The following is an 18678-nucleotide window of genomic DNA, read 5'->3' as shown; positions in this document are numbered from 1 at the left end:
CTTATGTCTTCTCATGTTGGAGAACCACTGGTCTAGGGAGTCCTAAAACCCTAATAATATATGGCTTATGGCTCTTATTTCATGTTCAACTATCTGAGAAGACAGGATATCAAATCTGGCAGAGGCCCAGCCAAGGAGCTCTCAGTGCACCCCAGCTGTAGGAAGTCGATGTTAAGAAGTGAGAGAACAGGCCTCCGTCATCCCTAGGCAGGGCTTCGTGTACCCTGACGATCACCAACAATCGGCTGAACTCACATTTAAAACTCACTCATCATTTCCAAGCCTTGAGCATTAAATGCCAGGTATAATCAATGTATTCCCTCAAACTGCTTTCACTTAACTTTTCTTTTGGCTGTGGGAGCAAGACTTGAAAAGAAGCAGTGAGGGGGGAGGGACAGGACTCATGTTCCCAGATGTTGTTTAGAATATCTGAAGGTACCTGAGAATATCCACATATCTGAAACTTGGGCTCTGGCTGCCTCAAATAGAAACAAGCTAGAGTTTTAACCACATTTTAGATTGTTTCATTGTCTGGCCAAGACACAAGTCAAAACAAAATAAAACAAAGCTCCATTCATGTATTCAGCTCATGTGGCAGGAAGAACAACAAACCTTAATAATATGGAGCTTGGGTAAGAGGTTACAGTCGGCGAGGGTGAGCTCGTCTCCATCCAGGAACTTCCTTCCAGAAACAGCAACTTCCTCTGCACTGTAGGCATCAATTTCATCAGGCAGAGGGCTATTTAAGTAATTATCCAGCTTCTTCAGGGCCTTTAGCAGGTTCTTTTCATAAACTAGAACAGGAAGGCAGAAAATGACTAAGATAAGCCATGAGTTAGTTGTCACCTTTCTATAGAAACAAGGAAGGAGTCTGACTGGTCTCACTCCTCCCTGGAAAATAATTCTACTGTCTACACAACACCGCTACTTCTTCAACTCATTCATTTCTTCAAAAATCTTTATGGGAATCCTATCATGAAGTAGGATTCCCATGATGCAACTGGGAACTCCTGGTGGTAATTATTTCCCTCCCAAAAGAATATCATTTTCTGGGCTTCCAACCTCTAGAAGAAGCACTTAATCTGAAATCCATGTGTTTAGTCAAATTTGGAGGTAGTGTTACCTTATTTCTAGACACAGGTCCCACCCCTCTGTAAAATGAGGCAGAATTCCCAAGACCTCATGAGAAGCCACACCAGAAGCTAAGTATATGGCCATGTTGAGAACTCACTCTCGTTCGCATCCTTCTTGGTGTTTTTTATAAATGCTGAGAATTTCGCAAACACATCATTTCCTGCAAAGTTAGATTCAGGGTGTTGGGTCCCCAGCTTAGGGTACCTTAAAAAATTGAAAAAGTAGAATATCACAGATAAGCAATGTTTGAGTTGGGATGATACAATATTGGGGGGGGGGGAGGGCAGGTGGATATAAAAATGAAAACTTCCCCTTCAATGTTTTCCTAATCTTTTTATCTTCAATTCTCGGAGCCACGCAGTCTGAGGGTAAGCTTTAGACTGATTGTTCTCATCCTGGGACCCAGGGCCCACCTGGCCTCACTGGTCTTAGTTCCCTCCCTACCAAACTGAAGGTGTGGACTAGAAAGTCCTTCCAAGTCCAGTACTCAATGATGTTGTGTGCCAACATGCGCTCCTTCCCTTCCAGCAGTGTACCTAAGGCAAGGCCAACCCACGTGACATCAACCAACCTCTTCCCCCACTTCCTGCCATCAAACCCTACTTGCCAAAATGCAGATGCAGAGCAAAGAAACCCAGGCCACCGTCACTCAAGGTTTCTAATCTTGCCCTGTGTTTTCTGTGGCACACCACGGGTACAGTTAAGTAGTAAATACCTCGGCCACATAAAACCAAACACAGCGAAGTCTATTGTTGGGGGTAAGTGACAACCAGGTTGTGACACTGGTTTTATGAGGCCTACCTCGGGGGAGCTAATTTCTCCTCTAAGAACTCCTCCATCTTGTTCACATCCGTCTTGACTTCACCATCAAAAGTCATAAAAGGAGGGTTCGTTCCGGGAGCCAGATTCTGCAGGTCCGCGGGTTTCCTGGGTGGGATGGAATGGCAGTGTTTGTAAGCCAGTGTAAGACTCATTTCCAAGGCTTAGCCATGTCCTCCCCAATTTAAGAGAAACAGCCCTCGTGGATTTCAAAGGAAATTGTGTGTTTACAAAATGGCTTACTGGCAGTGAAGTGTGGCCCCTTCTCTGGATACGGAGGTGAAAAAGTTACCTCTCCCCAGTGTTATCAGCCAGGAGCGCTGCTCAGACAGGCTTTTGAGAGGTTCACAGCTGACCAGTAACTGGGAGAGCAGGTTCCTCTGGCGCCCCCAACTCCTACTCCTCCCTGATTATGTCTGATCCTAGCCTATAATTACTGCTTAGCCCACACTTGGCTTCAATTCAGGGTCCTGACCAAGGACGGACAGGCCTGTGATAACACCATAGGTTTTAGGGGAGCGTGTGTGTGTGTGTGTGTGTGTGTGTGTGTGTGCGCGCGTGCGCGTGTGAAGTTAGGTAGTTATTTCAATAATGCAGAAACCTCACCTTACCTTTTCAGGTCCACTGTTGTGACATTAAATATAACGCCCTTTAGCCAAAGAATCATAAAGAGACGCTGAGAAAAGGGACAATTTCCAATGCTCTCCCCATCACAACCAGCCTACAAATGGAAAAAGAAATCTTTATTGGAGCCAGTCTCACAATTATAAGTGCCAGATTCCACAACACACGTGCACAAAATCATTACAAATTTTCGTTCATGGTCATGAGACTGTAAATATCCTTCTGAGGCCATTTCACTCAGCCTCTGTGCCAAGGTGGGAGTGGGGCGGGGGAAGGAGAGGACACAGGCACAGTGCACCCAGCATTTTCTTTCTTCCTTCCCACTACCTCACCACTTCCTGCCACACTGGGCCTCTGAGTAGCAGTGCACAGAGGGAAAGAGTGGTAAGAGGGAACTCCCTTTGTCACTGATGGCAAAGAAGAAAGATATACTCTCTCCCCCTCCTCTGTCCCTTGATCCTTTCCAGAAGCAACACACCTCTCTTTTCAGACTGATCATGTTTAACAACAGATCAGCCGATTCTCCCATCCAGACACCATCCCTAATAGTTTCTACTATGCTCAGCTACAGAATGAGAAAATGGGATAATATGTGCTTTGAGATCCCTAGACACTGTAAAACTCTTATGACCCCTCTTCTGATTGATGGGGTGGCAGAGAGATGGGGAGCAATTGTACTTAGAAGGTAGACTATTACCCAGCTGGCGTCAAGAGTGGAAAGATATGGAACGGTTCCTCTCTGATGACCCAAAACAGGTCACATCCACACACACATTCCCCAAACACAAGCACAGAACAAATGAATGTATGTCCTCTGGCAAAGGAGAAAGGCAGGTGTTAGAGAAGAAGAGAGGGAAGACGGAGGGCTTCCCAAGCCCTGGGAAATGGAGTGGTTGTTACCAAGGCTAACAGAAGAAGTTTTGAAACTCTTCTTTCTCATCCCATCTTTCTCACTCCACACATCTCTGATGAGGTTATCGTCTTAGCAAAGTGCTGCTGGAAAAGCACAGAGGTGACTCAGGCATTCTCCTCACATCCCCAGACTTCACTGACACAAACACAGCCATATTTAATCCATGAAGTCCATTTCTGCCACGTGTAGCTAAAAGAAAATTGAGAGAGAAGCACTGTGTCTACAGCCTGAGTAACAGAAAGGCACGAGGCAGAAAGTGAGCTACTGTTTTGGAAATTGAAAACAAATAGCCTCAAGAAAACTGAACAATGCAAGATGTACTTAACAGAAGTTAGCGTTAAGTCACCCAGAGAGGCTGTTAGTGACACGATGTCTCTACAAATTAAGAGGACCAGAGACACACAACCAGATTTTAAAAAGCCTCTTCACACAAGGCGAAATTCAAATGGCCGATAAGCACATGGAAAGGTTCTTAACATTACTAGCCGGCAGGGCAATGCAAACTAAACCCACAGAGATATCACTACACATCTACCAGGGTGGCTACAATGAAAAGGTCTGACCATGCCACGTGTGGACAAGAATACAGAGCAACTGAATGTTCATTCATTGCTGGTGACAGTGTGAAGAGGCACAAGTACCCTGGGAAACTTCAGCAGTTATCTACCAAAAGTTAAAAATATGCACTTAAAATATTTAAAATAAAAATATGCACTTTTCCCACAATGGAAAAGAATTGGCTATTGCACAAGAAATGGTGTGGATGGCTCTCACATACATAATGTTGAGAGAAGAAACCAGACTCGAAAGAGTCCTGTATAGGTCAACGCAGGTGAAGTTCAAGCACGGGCAACCTTCCCAGTGTGATGACAGTCAGAACAGCAGGTGCCCTGGAAGCTGGGTATTGTCTGGGAAGGGTGAGAGGGAGCCCCCTGAGTGGCAGGAATGTCCTGTATCTTGATCCTGATGATGGCTACACAGGTTTAGTCACCTGACAAAGTCTTAAGGTTTAGGGACTTTACTGCATGTTTTACTTCAATACAAAAGAAAAGAAAGTAAAAATATTAATTAAAAAATAATACAGAGAGTCAGAATCAGTAGGTCTGGCCTGGGGCCCAGGAATCTGAATAAGCTCCCCAAAGGTGATGTGGGCTTATTACCCATAAAGATAATGGGCGGGCTTATGACCCATAAAGAGGAACCAATCCACCAGGATAACTGAATTCAGAGTCCCTGGAGCTCGAGGTGTTTTCTCCACACCCTTCCAATCCCTCTGGCTCTCCCTTTCTCCCTCCCAGCATTTAGTCTTCTGTCCACTTAGTAAGGGGGAGGAGCTGAGAATTTCCCAGCTGGAATCTGTGAAGTTGCTGGGAGTCTGAAGGGTGGGGAAGTGGAGAGTCAGGACCCAAGCGTCCAAGTAGTTGTTACAACTCCCCTGAAACAGCGCGCCCCGAAGCCACCTGAGTCCCACTCCCTCATGGCCAAGTTGAAGGCTACCTATGTCCTGATCAGTCTGTCCCAGAGCAAAACGCAGTTCAGACCTGAGCCTGTAAAACTCCCAGCAGCTTGCTGCTTGGGATCCTTTTTAAATCAGGCTGCTGTCTTACCCACTGCAGGTTGGGGCAGAGTCAAGCCAAGGAAAGAGGATGGGGGAGATGAGCGCAGGGACACAAAGCCACATACTTTGGCCAGTGCTGACTTGTTCCGCAGCTTTTCAACCTCTCATTTTTATAGTAGTTCCTCTGAGCACAGTAAAGTCTAAGATGAGTTCTGCCGAGGGGAGCCGTTGTTTTCTTTCTCTTCCTGCCTTCTCTGTGTAACCTTGGGAATCCAGTGATAACGCATCCTGAATGTCAAAGCCCAGCTGAGCTTGTGGCTGCTTTGTCATCTCTGACCTGATAAAGGCCTGGATGTGCGGGACAGGATGGGCCTCCCTGCAGCAAACCGCGTTCTGCTACCGCGTCTGGAGAATAGCTACATTGCATAGGCCTGTTTCCCCTGCTCTATCTCTTTAATAGTTTCAAGCCCGTGTGTTCCCTTGAAATTGTTCTTCTCGCCATTTCCTGAATCCTGGCCACTATGTCTTTAGGACAAGTAAAGGGGGTAGAAGCAATACATTTGGGGGGGGGGGGAATGAAGAAAGAAAGAAAACCTGCCTTTGTCATCTGACTCTGTAAAAACTTGGACTTCTTAACAAGCTCCTTCCCAAAACTGCAACTGGGACCAAACATGTGGCCAGAAGGTAGAACGATGGTCTTGTATGGCCACTGCACCCACAGCTTCGATGACAGTGATGAAAGCCGTGATTGTACATGTCTCCCTCCCCCCATGGCCTTAAAATGAAATTGCTCCAACCCAGCACGGCTGGTGGAATGAAGGCTGTGAGGCGCTTTAGAAGAATTAGCTAGCTGCCACGATTGCCAATAAAACAGGATTTACATACCCCGTGTTGCCTCATCTTAAATTGCTCTAAAAATTTTTTTCTGTCTCGTCTGTTGTAAATGAGGGAGTTACGGGAACATGGTGGGAGTGACGAGGACGCCTTGCTGCCTAATTTTGTTCCTTTAATGTGCTTCAGTGCTAGGATGTGCCAGCAGAAAGAAAGGCAGAGATATGCCATCTGCAAAGCCCACTATTGAGCAATACTGGGAGAGAGTGGACATCTTGGTCACATCTATTAACCGGACAAAATGACGGGATCAAGACGTACCTATTAGGAGTGAGTAACTGACACCACAGCCATAGTTGGAACATTTGATCGCATAAAGTTTTATTTTCCATTGCTGATAATGCTGTCGGGCTAATTACACTATGGGCTCACATTTCTCACAGAATTCTCAGCCTACGGGGGAAATTTTGTATGTATACATTTCTGATAAAATCAAATTAAGCAGTTTGACAGATCAGAGTGTCTTCTGTTTCCACTGAAGACCCGGGCACTTGGAGAACCCACGATTGTATGTCTGCCTTTCGAATTCAACTGTTTTGAGTGCCGACAATGGTAATTCTCAAAAGAAAAACATGAATGCCTCTGACATGTTCCGAAAAATTCTGTGTGCAACTGAGACCAGCTGCAGCATTCGAGATCAATGGTAATTCTGCTAGGTCCCAGCCTGTGCCCACCTCTGCTTCACAGAGGCCCCAGATGTAAGGGTCCAAAGGTCACAACAAAGGTCAGAAATTCCTCCTCATCACCGGCCCTCTTCAATTTAGAGCCTTTCCCACCTACTCTTTGCACACTTAATTCCATTCAGAATATGTGGGGAAATTTGTTTTTTAATTTTCTTTTCAGTGCTTTTTGCTTCAGTCAAATGAGCTCTCCAAATGCTGGGCTGGAGCTACAAGTAAGGGGTACCACCCACTCCCCCACCTTCACTAAATGACTCCCGTCCAGCCACTGCCTTTGAAGGATCAGACAGACCCCTGACATCCTAGTCTAGACTTGACAACCGGATGATGAGCCCTCAAAATATTCTTGGTGGTTCCTTGGCCACCCTCTCCTTCCCACGAGAGCAGGTCACCCACTCACCACCTTGATTCCTCACCTTCTTGGTTCTCCCTTCTTTCTATGTAAGCCTAAATGGTAAACATTCTGTAAAGTAAGCATTTTTCCTTACTCTACTCAAATGTAGTGAAAAACAATTTGGCAGGGGATGGGGTGGGGGGAGAGAAAATAAAGAAGAGGCAATAAATTAGTAATATTCTAATGATCCCTTTTCTGATAACTGGTTTTCAGCCAAGGAGGTACAAAGTGTCTCCTGTGTGCAGGGAAGTGTTCCAGGTCATGTGGGAGATCGGGAGGGATCTGGGGGCAAACAGTTTGGGTGTGTCCATCACAGGGATACGAAGAAAATCAGGGAGTGAAGATGGCCCACTCTGTTCCAACGTTCCAGAGGGACCAAAGCTGAGTAAAAACAGTAGCTGACCAGAGGAGGCAGGGGTCAGAGACATATTTTGATGTGGGAGGCCTTGGACAGTCACCAGAATGAGTTCTCCACTGAGAAGAACAATGTGGCCAAGAGGACCAGCCAGGACTCTCCTCTGCTGGCCGCTTGCCCAGGGAAGGGGAAGGCTGAACACAGAGAGAAAGTTCAAGACAGCTGGATGGGAGATGACGCCCTCCGAGTCCCTGAATTCTTTCTGCATCCTTTGCTGAAAGCACGATGCCTCACACACCTTGGGAACTGGCGATGGGACCTACAGTGAGTGGCCAGACACAATGATTCTAGCCTTCTAACCGAACAGTCAGCCTTCTCCAGGTTCCTGGACTCCCTTCCCTCGGCACCTGGAGTGTTATTGCACAAATAACTGACTCTAGTGTTTGATGAACACCTCTTGTGGTATGTGAGGATCTAGGGGTCATCAGTCATCAGCATGCAGCATGTGGAATAGCTGGCGTCTGTGACAGAGAAATGTGGGAGCAGTGACAGCCCACCAGCCCACCCAGCCTGCACTCAGTGTCTCTGACTCAAGGTCTGCCATCGGGAACAGGTCGGGTTGGGGAAATTGTCCCAGCCCAGCAAGCAGGCCTTGTGGGATGGGTCAGGGGCATTCTTACTGGGTCTTTTCTTACTCCCAGGCAGAAGCAAGTGGGAGAGCTGGGATCTCTCTAACCCTCGAAAGGGCGGTGTCTGGAGTCAGGGTACCTGGGTGGCTCCCACAGGCCCTGGCAGAGTTCCTGGCACACAAAAAATGACTGGGGGCTTGAATCCAATGGCTCCCATGTGAAAAAAGCCCAGTACCTCACAGCCCCTCCCTGCTATTCGTTTTCTGGGCCAATGTCCATAAACCTTTCCCTTTCAGAAGCAAACAGATTCTCACTGCGAAGAGGTCAGCCACAGAGAATGACATTGAATGGGAGAGGAGAGAATCGATGGTGGAGGAGACAGAGGGCGACAGAGAGGGAGACAGGGTGCAGAGGGGCAGCAAAGTCTTCCCCAAGCCTCTTGGTCCAAGGGTTTGACTTAGAATGCAGTCTTTTAATAGATCTGCGACTTCCTGCTTTTGAATAATTCCGTGAGTTAAGAAAATGTATCACTCTTTCCATTTGCCTGATAAGTTGCAGTTTCCATTCCTAAGAAGCATCACGTCTCCCCAAGGCATCTCGGTCAAGGGGAATGGGTGCAGCCTGGAGCCAGGCAGAGCTGGTGGGGGAAACACTGGCCCCACCACTTCCTAATTGTGTGGCCTGGAGCATTTCATTTGCTCCTCCTGGGCCTCAGTTTCTCCATTTTAAAAACAGGGTTAAAGATACCAATGCCTTGCAGGATGTGTGATATACTCGAGTCTCCTGGGCACCCAATAAAAGCAGCTATTATTGTCATTATCATCATCAACATTACTCTTCCAAAACTGCGTGCACCAGAACAGGCAATTATGGAATTTAGGGTACTTTTTAACAAGGCTCAATTAGTCTGATTTTCGTGCCAAACCGTATAGTCCTTAAAGAACCACTGATTTTTTTCCCCCCCTGAAAGTAACGCCTCCAATATCTATTCCAAGTGAAAATTAACACTGAAGTCATTTTCTTAATTGCAAAAGCAAACAGATCTTCAGCCAGGAGGCAAAACGGCAGGGCCCTGGCCTAGCTTTGGCGTCTGGGAGTTACACCAATCTCTAGGCGAAAGGTCCAGAGGACAGAAGAGCTGTGAGTACCTGACTGATGGCAGGCTAAACCCAAGGGAACTGCCTCCTTCTCAAGAAATGACACCAAAGACTTCTGCTTGTAACAGTTAAAAGGCTGACCTCCTTTCTGACTTTCGCAGTTGGCACTAAAGGAGCTTGAGCAGACACAGGCTGTCTCCTGTTCCCCATCACCTGGGGAAGAGAGAATTCCATGCAATGGGAAAAGAAGGCAACATGCCCCCATCGAGATTTGAAGCTCAACATGCTGGAATTATAGCTCCACACGAAGAAAGGTTATTATAATAAAGTGAGGGAGAAACAACCTTGCTCACCCCTTCCTTGTCCAACAAGAATGTTTTGGAAGGAAATGGCCTCCAAAATCAATGATTTCAAAGGTGATTTTTCAAAACTGATAGCAGCAAACACTCATTGCTTTGATTTCAAGAATGGTTCCAAACAATGATGGATATTATGGCATTCGTCCCGTCAAACTCCTATAAGATGTCCTCATGTTAGTCCCATTTTGCAGATGAGGAATTTGAGGCACAGAGAGACTACGTAACCTGTCCGAGGACGTCAACAGAATTAGATGAATAAAGATGTCTCTTGTGCTCCCAAATGGGATCCAGTTAAAGGTTCCAACTTCTTTCCAGGTCTTCAAGATGGAAACCAGACTCTTTCCTTTCCTTTTACCTGAACGTCAGTTGAACTTCAGTCTGCCCTGCAGCACCACATGCCCTCCTTTGAAATCACTCTTGCCCAGGTCTCAGAGCCTCCCACTGACATTCCTGCAGCAGCCTCCTGCTGGGTCTCTGTCTTGGATTTCTAACCCCTCTTATCTTCCCTGTATACTGCAGAAGGTGTACCCTGATAAAATGCCATTTTCCTTAGGTCATTCTGCTGGATATTATTCAAGTGCAAATTCAAATTATCCTGTTGTCAAGCAGTGTGACCAGGGCAAAGTACCTAACCTTCCACTACAGCCCTTTCCTCATTTACAAAGTAAGGATACCAGGGTTGGGTGAGAATTAATTAGATGTCTCGTGGAAATCACAGAGAATGATGCCTGACACCCAGACACACATGTTCAATGATCTCTCTCCTTCATTCCCTCTCCTTTGCCCTCCCTCCCCGTTCCCTAACTCCCTTCTTCCTCCTCCCCTCATCTGTCCGTTAGTCCTTAGGCTGTCTTTCCCTCTTTCCTTCCTTCCTTCCTTTCTTCCTTTCCTTTCCACTTTCCAATATATGCCTGTCAAGCCAGTTACTCTCCTCAAATGCTGTCCCCTTTCAGGCCAACTGCCTTAATTATTCCATGTCACCTTCCTGAAATATCTCTTGGCCACCCTACTGCCATCTTACTTTAGGTCTGGTAGGTAAGTTCTCCCACTCTTGACCCTTTTCTATGACTCTCTGATTGGCTTTACTTTCTCCTTTTTTCTGAAGTCTGCTTGCAATATAGTCAGCTCTGCCTGGTTTAGCACCAAATTGTTTACTAATTATTTCCTGTTGGTTACATTCCTTCAGGGTGGACCTCTGCACAGAACGGGTGATGAACTGTTCCCTTGAGTGCTGTGACGTGCTCATTTCCTTCCCACTCCCCTGACAGTGTCCACAGCACAGGGCCAGGCCCACGGAAGTCACTCCATAAAAACTCACATCATGGGGCAAGTAGCGTTCCTTTAAAAACAGCAAAACGATACCTCCCCCCTCAGGATACCTGGCAGGCCCAACAGTGCTGCCAGCTTGTCCTGTGCCTACATATCTCCCCAGCCTGCCTGTCTTGGGGCTCCTTTCCCACCCACCCAAAATGACAAGCTCTGGATGACCTGGTCAGCCAGGCCTGTCCTGATCTTAAACCTGGAAATCCGCATCACCCTCCTCTAAGTCCCAGGTGAGCTGGGACAGTGGGTCACCCCATCATCTGCCCACATGACAGCCTCAGTTTTAGAAGAGGGGGAAAATATTATAAAGTCCTCACAGGTTCCCTGGAAGCAAGGCTTTGCTGCTCCCTCACCCGATCATCAGCACAGATGAGTTCATTGGTCAATCAGATGAAATTGCTGCTACCTTGGAAGCTGAGGAGATGGAACTGTGAGCTCCCTGGGAGAAGGGACAGATAGACAGGGGCTGAGCCTGTGGGGTTGGGGAAGGAGGTGGGAATTTAAGACAAGCCTGGTAGACTCCCTAAGTTATGTAGAACAGGGTCATACAGGAACATGCATTCTCCTCCTGGCTGTCAGGCCACCTTCAGGAAAGAGAAGCAGTTAAACTCGGTGGTGCAGTTCAGGTGGCAAATATTCCAGAATGGTTCATCTCGGGGTGTGACAGACACTCCAGAGCAAAGGGCACTACTACAAATGGGCCAGAAAACAGGACCTCCTCATTTTTAAGTCCCTAAATCGCTCTCCAAAAAGGGCACAATTTCTCTTCGATACTTTATATTTCCCCTTCGATTAAAAAGAAGAGCAAGAAACTCTATACAGACTCAAATAGGAAAACCTTCCAGGGGTCCCCTAAGTTAACAGCAGCTGAGGAGACACCCTTGCACACTTGAGTGTCTGCCTCCTGGGAATTTAGGATCAAAAGATCAGTATCGATTAGTGTTAGCTTGGAATTTAGCTCCCACCTGTCATTGAAAAAAAAGACACATCTTCTCAAAGATGCGTCTTCTCAAAATAATTCACCCAAGGTCTTAAGATCACAGATTCTATTTCTGTCTTTTATAAATGTAATTATGAATAAAATGGCCATTTGGAAGTAAAAATGATGATGATAATGATGATGATAGCAACTACCAGTTATATAGCATTTACTTTCTACTACTCACTGTTCTAACCACTTTATTCATATTAACTCAATTCTGACAACAACCCTATTCAATGCAGGAACTATTACTAATCTTCATTTATAAGTGAGAAAACAAAGACACAGACAGTTAGAGTCACTTGCCCCAGGTCACCCAGCAGGATTTGAACTTAGGAGTCAACTAGCATCCATTCTTTTCACCCGCCTCCTGAACTGGCCTAAGTCCAAATGGAGGGAACTCTGGCTCCACCAGGGCCCCTCCTCAGAAGAAATGTTTGTCTGTTGGTTTTACCCCACCTCTTTCTAGTAAGGATTGGAGGTGGCTTGCAGGAATCCATAGTAATAGGAAAAAACATATTAGGAGCAGATGAAAACAATGGTTGGAACAGAAAATGGATTTTGGCTGGGCTATCAAACATGCATAACCTAGATCCAAGATGGCGGAGTAGATAAACTCTGTGCCTGTGTCCTTCTGTGAACGCATTAAAATTATAACTAAATTACAGAACAATCAATCTGGAGGACCATCTGAAGTCTGGCTGAACAGAAGTTTTATAACTAAGGATATAAAGAAGGCACGCCAAGACTGGTAGGAGGGGCGGAGAAGTGAAACAGGCCCAAACCTCTGTGTGGTGGTTGAGAATAAGGAGGGATAACTCAGCCTCTGAAGTTCCCCCTGGAGGAGTGAAGGACCCCAGTCCCCTACACCAGGCTCCCCAGCCCAAGTACTGGCACTGGGAAGAGAAGCCCCACAACATCTGGCTGTGAAAAACAGTGGGGATTCCGACCATCCAGGTGGGACTGAAAGCTGCAGGGAAATCCAGGCATCCTCTTAAATGGCCCATGTACAGACTCACTCACTCACTCGCAGGCACTCACCTTGGGCCCCAGGAGAGGAATGGTGACTCAGGGGGCCTCAGAGATATATGGGGGGAAGGCAGACGAGGAGGGTAGCTTCAGGGGGAGGACTAGAGGGCAGTCGACATTTTCCCTGTGTGGTGCCCCTCCCATGCAGCCAGCGGGCGGGCACCATCTTTCTGTGTTGAGCTCACCCCCACACGGCTAAATTTGAATCTGACTGGCCTGGTGAACTCTGCTGGGACCCCACCCCACCCAACCCCTCCAACATCAGAGGTACTTTCTTATGAGCATTGCACTCTTTCTTGGAAAACTATCAGAGTCCACAAGCCCCAGGTATGTGGTGACTGTCCTCCGTGTGCTCTGAGACTTGCTGAGTAGCTCCAGGCTCTGCACCAACACCAAACCAGAGTCTACATTTACCCTGTGACCACAACCCTCCTCACTCTAGTGACTCCCTGAGGCCCTACTTCACCCAACTCACATACCACAGGAGGTTTTTATCAGTGGCTGAAACTTAAGGGAGTCAGCAGGTGGCAGCAGGCCTCTGAATGTCTTGGCTTTTTGTGGAGCTAGCCCAGGCCCGGCACTGGTGGCAGCCATCCTCGGTTCACAATGTAGCCTATCCTGCATGCCTCCAACTTTAGCACAGGCAGCAAACAACCACAGATCACTCTGTAACTCCTACCAGGTAGTCCCTGGCTGGTCACAGGCAGTGGGTTGACCTGGGCCTGCACCAGAGCCCCCCCAACCCAAGGGACTCCAGAACCAACATACGTGGTGGTTGGCTTCAGACCACAGCAGAGCACCTCCCAATTAGCCTCACTAGTGGCACACCCAAAGGGTGGTCTCAACAGGCACTAGAGCCCACTGGGGTGAATCCCACTTAGTGAGGTAAGCTCCCTACAAAGCAGCTCATAAGCTGTGGATAAGGCCAAACCCCACAGCCAATCAGCCAGAGGGTCAATCCCACCCACAGACATGCCAATAGCAATCAAGGCTCAACTATAACAGAAGGTCACACACAACCCACATAAGGGACACTCCTGGAGCACCCAGAGCCCGTGATCAGGGAGACTGCCAGGACCCCACAGGGCACCTACTACATAAGCCCACCTGGCCAAGACTGGGAGACATAGCAGATCTACCTAATACATAGAAATAAACACAGAGAGGCAGCCAAAATGAGGAAACAAAGAAATACATCCCAAACAAAAGAACAGCAGAAATATCCAGAAAAAGAACTAAATGAAATGGAAGCAAGCAACCCAGCAGACAGAGTTCAAAACAATGGTTATAGGGATATTCAAGGAACTTAGTGAGAACTTCAACAAAGAGATAGTAAGCATAAAAAGGAACATAGAAATCATAAAAAGAACCAGTCAGAAGTGAAGAATACAATAACTGAAATGAAGAACACGCTAGAAGGAATCACCAGCAGGCTACATGAAGCAGAGGATTGAATCACTGATTTGGAAGATAAGGTAGCAGAAAACACTGAAACAAAACAGTAAAAAGAAAAAATCCAAAAAAAAAAAAAGAGGATAGCTTAAGAGACTCTAGGACAACATTAAGTGTAACAACATTTGCATCATAGGGGTACCAGAAAGAGAAGAGAGAAAGCAAGAGATTGAGAACCTATCTGATGAAATAATGACTGAAAACTTTCTAACCTGGTGAAGGAAATAGACATACAAGCCCAGAAAGTGCAGAGAGTCCTAAAGAAGATGAAACCAAACAGGCCCACCCCAAGACAATTTATAATTAAAACAGCAAAGGTGAAAGACAAAGAGAGAATCCTAAAAGCAGCAAGAAAAAGGCAACTAGTAACTTATCAGTTGTAGCGTAGTCGATGTTGTGTGACCAAAAGAGTTTGGGTCTGGAATTTTTTTTTTAAGGCATGTAATACCAAATGCCTGACCTTGGCCATGAATAGCTTTCAATAAAAGCACCCAGAGAGTGACAAGCACTAAGCAAGGCCATTTTCTGCTGTAGAAAAAGGGCTTTTCAGACTTGCTCTTCTCATTTCAGACTCTGAGAAGGCATTGGTTAAGAGCCAGTAGGGCTATCTCAGAAGCAAGCAGCAGGAAAATACCATCAGTTGACTTTCCAGGTAGGTCTACCACACCTCATTCTGGCCATGGCCTGGGGTGACAATGACAGAATGTGAAAGAACAAGCTCTAAGACTGTGTACTGGTGCAGAATAATGGCCCCTCAAAGATGTCCACGTCCTAATACTCAGAACCTGTGAATATGTTACTTTACATGGCAAAAAAAAAAAAAAAAAAAAAGGACTCTGCAAAGGTGGTCAGTTTATGGATTTGAGATTGGGAGGTTATCCTGGATTATCAATTCTGATTATCAATCTGATCATCTACATCCTTAAAAATGAGAATCTGTCCCAGCTGTGATCAAAGAAGACTTGACTAGGGAACAATGGTCAGAGAGATGAACATTGCTGGCTTTGAAGATGGACAAAGGAGATATGAGCCAAGGAATGCAGGTGGCCTCTAGAAGCTGGAAAGGGAAAGGCATGGATTCTCCCCTAGAACCTCCAGAGAGAGATACAGGCCTGCTGATGTCTTAATCTCAGCTCACTGAGACCCTTGTCAAGCTTCTAACGAATAGAACTATAAGATAAGAAATTGGAGTTGTAAGCCACAAAGTTTGTGGTAATTCTCTAACTCGTTTGCTGATGGCGCCCCTTAGTGGCCTTGGGATGCACGTTCAGACTTACCACCTTCACTTTTACCATATCCATCCTTGATTAGGTTCTGTTGGCAAATGTCACAAGTTAATTTTTAGACCCCATCAGAAGCTAAACCTCCCCAATTTGCCCAGGACTCGAGTTTCCTGCAACCTAAGATTTTCAGTTTTAAAACTAGGCAAGTCCTGGAAAGACTAGGGCATGTTGATCTCCATACCCCTGACTCCCATGGGAACACCTCATGGGAAGACTACCAGAAGAGAGCAATGGCTTTGTACCCTAGACACTGCAATAATGAGGCCCCAAACACAATTGGAACTTGGACAGCATGCCTTTAAAAACGCATCTTGATTTGACATCAGCAGCAGAAGTGCATACTTTGCTCGTGATAGGAAAATAACAATTGAAGATTTGTAAATTATTTCTTGACTCTCATTGAAGAGCGATGGAGAGAAAAGGGAGGACGTATGGGGGGGCGGGGCCAGAGCAGACCATGAAAAAGAAATTCTAATTATGTCTAAATGTGTTCAGATTCAACTTTCTCAATTGGTTCAGAGTTCTCTAGCTCTCTGGAAAAATTCTTTAGAAATATGTAGCTTCCTGAAAGACAAAAAAAATATCATCTTTCTTTCTATTTTTCTTTGAAATATTTATAAGTTTTAAGGAGGCCAAAGGCCTGGCACTATTTAACAAAGAAGAAAGTCTGGTACCTCCAAGACAATCAGGTTGGTTTCAATAACTAACTTGTGAAAAAAGTTCTACGAGTGATGCTGTGGGGCCGGTATTTCTATAATACTTTTTATTCAGACTGAAACTAGTCAGTGAATCAGAAATATCTTAAAAGTTATTGAGGGAATTCTTATGAGATAGTGTTTAGGACCAGTGTGGATTTTAGAATGCTTTCCTTTTCATATTGAAAGATGGCAGAAATCAGAGGCTCTGTGGTTAACTTTTCAGGTAGAAGGCAGGGATCACCTGTGTGGTATTATAGGTAAGATCTGGAAGACTCTACCTGACTAAAAATGCCCATGAAAGCCTGAATCTCAGAGAACCACCTAGAAAAAAGGCCAGTCTGTTAAGGACATGGTGGTACCTCTTGTCTTCCCGGGGTCAGCCGAGGAGAGGGCACCAGATCCAGCAACCTCTTACCTTCCCACAAGCTGACACTGTCCATTTCCTCATACACAACATGAAAGGGTCCATTTTGGTGACTTTTTCTACAGGTTCCTACAGATGTTTGATGAAGTAGCAAAGCCAGATGAATACCCATGTCTTTTTTTTATTAAAGTTCATTTTCTAAAAGCATGCTTGCCAGATCTCTTTTGAAAAGGTTCAAGGCACTTTTGATAAGCTGTATTAACTACTACAGCTGGTCATTATAGCTGTGAAAAAAGCTCAAAACCTGAAATTAAATCCAGAAGACCTCAAATAGTCAACGCAATCTTAAGAAAGAACAAAACTGAAGGCATCACATTCCCTGATTTCAACTATATTACAAAGCTATATTAATCAAAACAGTATGGTACTGACCTGAAAACAGGAGCATAGATCAACTGAACTGAATAGAGAGCCCAGAAATAAATGCACAAATATATGGCCAATTAATTTATGACAAAGGAGCCAAGAATATACAATGAGGAAAGGACAGTCTCTTCCATAAGTATTGTTGGGAAAACTGGACAGCATCATGAAGAAGAATGAAACTGGACCACTATCTACACTATACACAAAAAATTAACTAAAAAATAATTAAAGACTTGTATGTAAAACCTGAAACCATAAAACTCCTAGAAGAAAACAAAGGCAGAAATCTCCTTGACATTGGTTTTGGCAATGATATTTTGGATTTGACAACAAAAAGCAAAGGAACAGAAACCAACATAAACAAGTGGAACTACATCAACTAAAAAGCTCTACACAGCACAGGAAACCATCAACAAAATGAAAAAGCAGCCTAGTGAATGGAAGAAGAGATTTACAAATCAAATATCTGATAAGGGGTTAATATCCAAAATATATAAGGAACTCATACAACTTAATAGCAAAAAACCAAACAATCCAATTTAAAAAATGGGCTGAGAATCTGAATAGATATTTTTCTAAAGACATACAGAAGGCCAACAGGAACATGAAAAGACGCTAAATATCACTAATTATTAGGGAGCTGCAAATCAAAACCACAATGACATATCACCTCACACTTGTTAGAATGGCTATTATCAATAAGACAGGAAATAACAAGAGCTGGTGAAGATGTGTAGAAAACGAAATCCTTATGCACTGTTGGTGAGAATGCAAATTGGTGCAGCCACTATGGAAAACAATATGAAGGCTCCTTACAAAAATTAAAAACAGAACTACCATATGACCTAGCAATCCCACTTCTGGGTATCTGAAAAAAACAGAAACATTAATTTAAAAAGATATATGCACCTCCATGTTTGTTGAAGCATTATTTACAATAGCCAAGATATGGAAGCAACCTAAGTGTCCATTGATGGATGAATGCATAAAAAAACTGTGATATATATACATGCAATGGAATATTAGCCATAGAAGAGAAGGAAATCTTGTCATTTGCAGCAACATGAATGGACCTTGAGGGCATTATCCTAAGTGAAATAAGTCAGACACAGAAAGACTAATACCATATGTCTCACTCATATATGGAATTGAAAAAAAAACAAAAAAACAAGCTCATACCATATTTCCCAGAAAATAAGAAAATAAGACCGGGTCTTATATTAATTTTTGCTCCAAAAGACACATTAGGGCTTATGTTCAGGAGATGGCATCCTGAAAAATCATTCCAGGGCTTATTTTCCAGTTAGGTCTGATTTTCGGGGAAACACGATAGATATAGAGAACAGATTGGTGGTTGCCAGAGGCAGGGGTGAGGGGTGAAATGCGTGAAGGGAATCAAAAGCTACAAACTTCCAGTTATTAAATAAATAAGTCATGAGGATGCAATGTACAGCATGGTGAGTATAGTTAATAATCCTATATTGTATATTTGAAAGTTGCTAAGAGAGTAAATCTTCAAAGTTCTCATCACGAGAAATAAAAATTCTGCAACTGTGTGTGGTGAAGGAAGGTAAATAGACTTATCGTGGTGTCACCGCACAATAGATACAAACATCAAATCATTATGTTGTACTCCTGAAGCTAATATAACGTTGTATTTCAATTATA

At 44.8% G+C, this 18678-nt stretch overlaps 1 protein-coding gene across 3 annotated transcripts in view; it reads right to left on the bottom strand.

Annotated features, from left to right (window-relative positions):
• CLIC6 (chloride intracellular channel 6) overlaps window positions 1-18678 on the bottom strand; it is a 43492-nt gene that overhangs the window by 7105 nt on the left and 17709 nt on the right. For all 3 annotated transcript variants that reach the window (XM_081068861.1, XM_081068862.1, XM_081068863.1), the window contains exons 2-5: window positions 2565-2674; window positions 1936-2061; window positions 1232-1338; window positions 613-794 (exon numbers count right to left, since the gene is read on the bottom strand). In XM_081068861.1, the coding sequence (XP_080924987.1) occupies window positions 613-794; window positions 1232-1338; window positions 1936-2061; window positions 2565-2674 (525 nt within the window). The remainder of the gene's footprint in view (window positions 1-612; window positions 795-1231; window positions 1339-1935; window positions 2062-2564; window positions 2675-18678) is intronic.

This window comes from Rhinolophus hipposideros, assembly GCF_964194185.1.
Source record: "Rhinolophus hipposideros genome assembly, chromosome: 2".
In the NCBI taxonomy this organism is placed as follows: domain Eukaryota; kingdom Metazoa; phylum Chordata; class Mammalia; order Chiroptera; family Rhinolophidae; genus Rhinolophus; species Rhinolophus hipposideros.
Note: the sequence above shows the minus strand (reverse complement) of the source record. Positions and strands in the feature narration are given on the sequence as shown.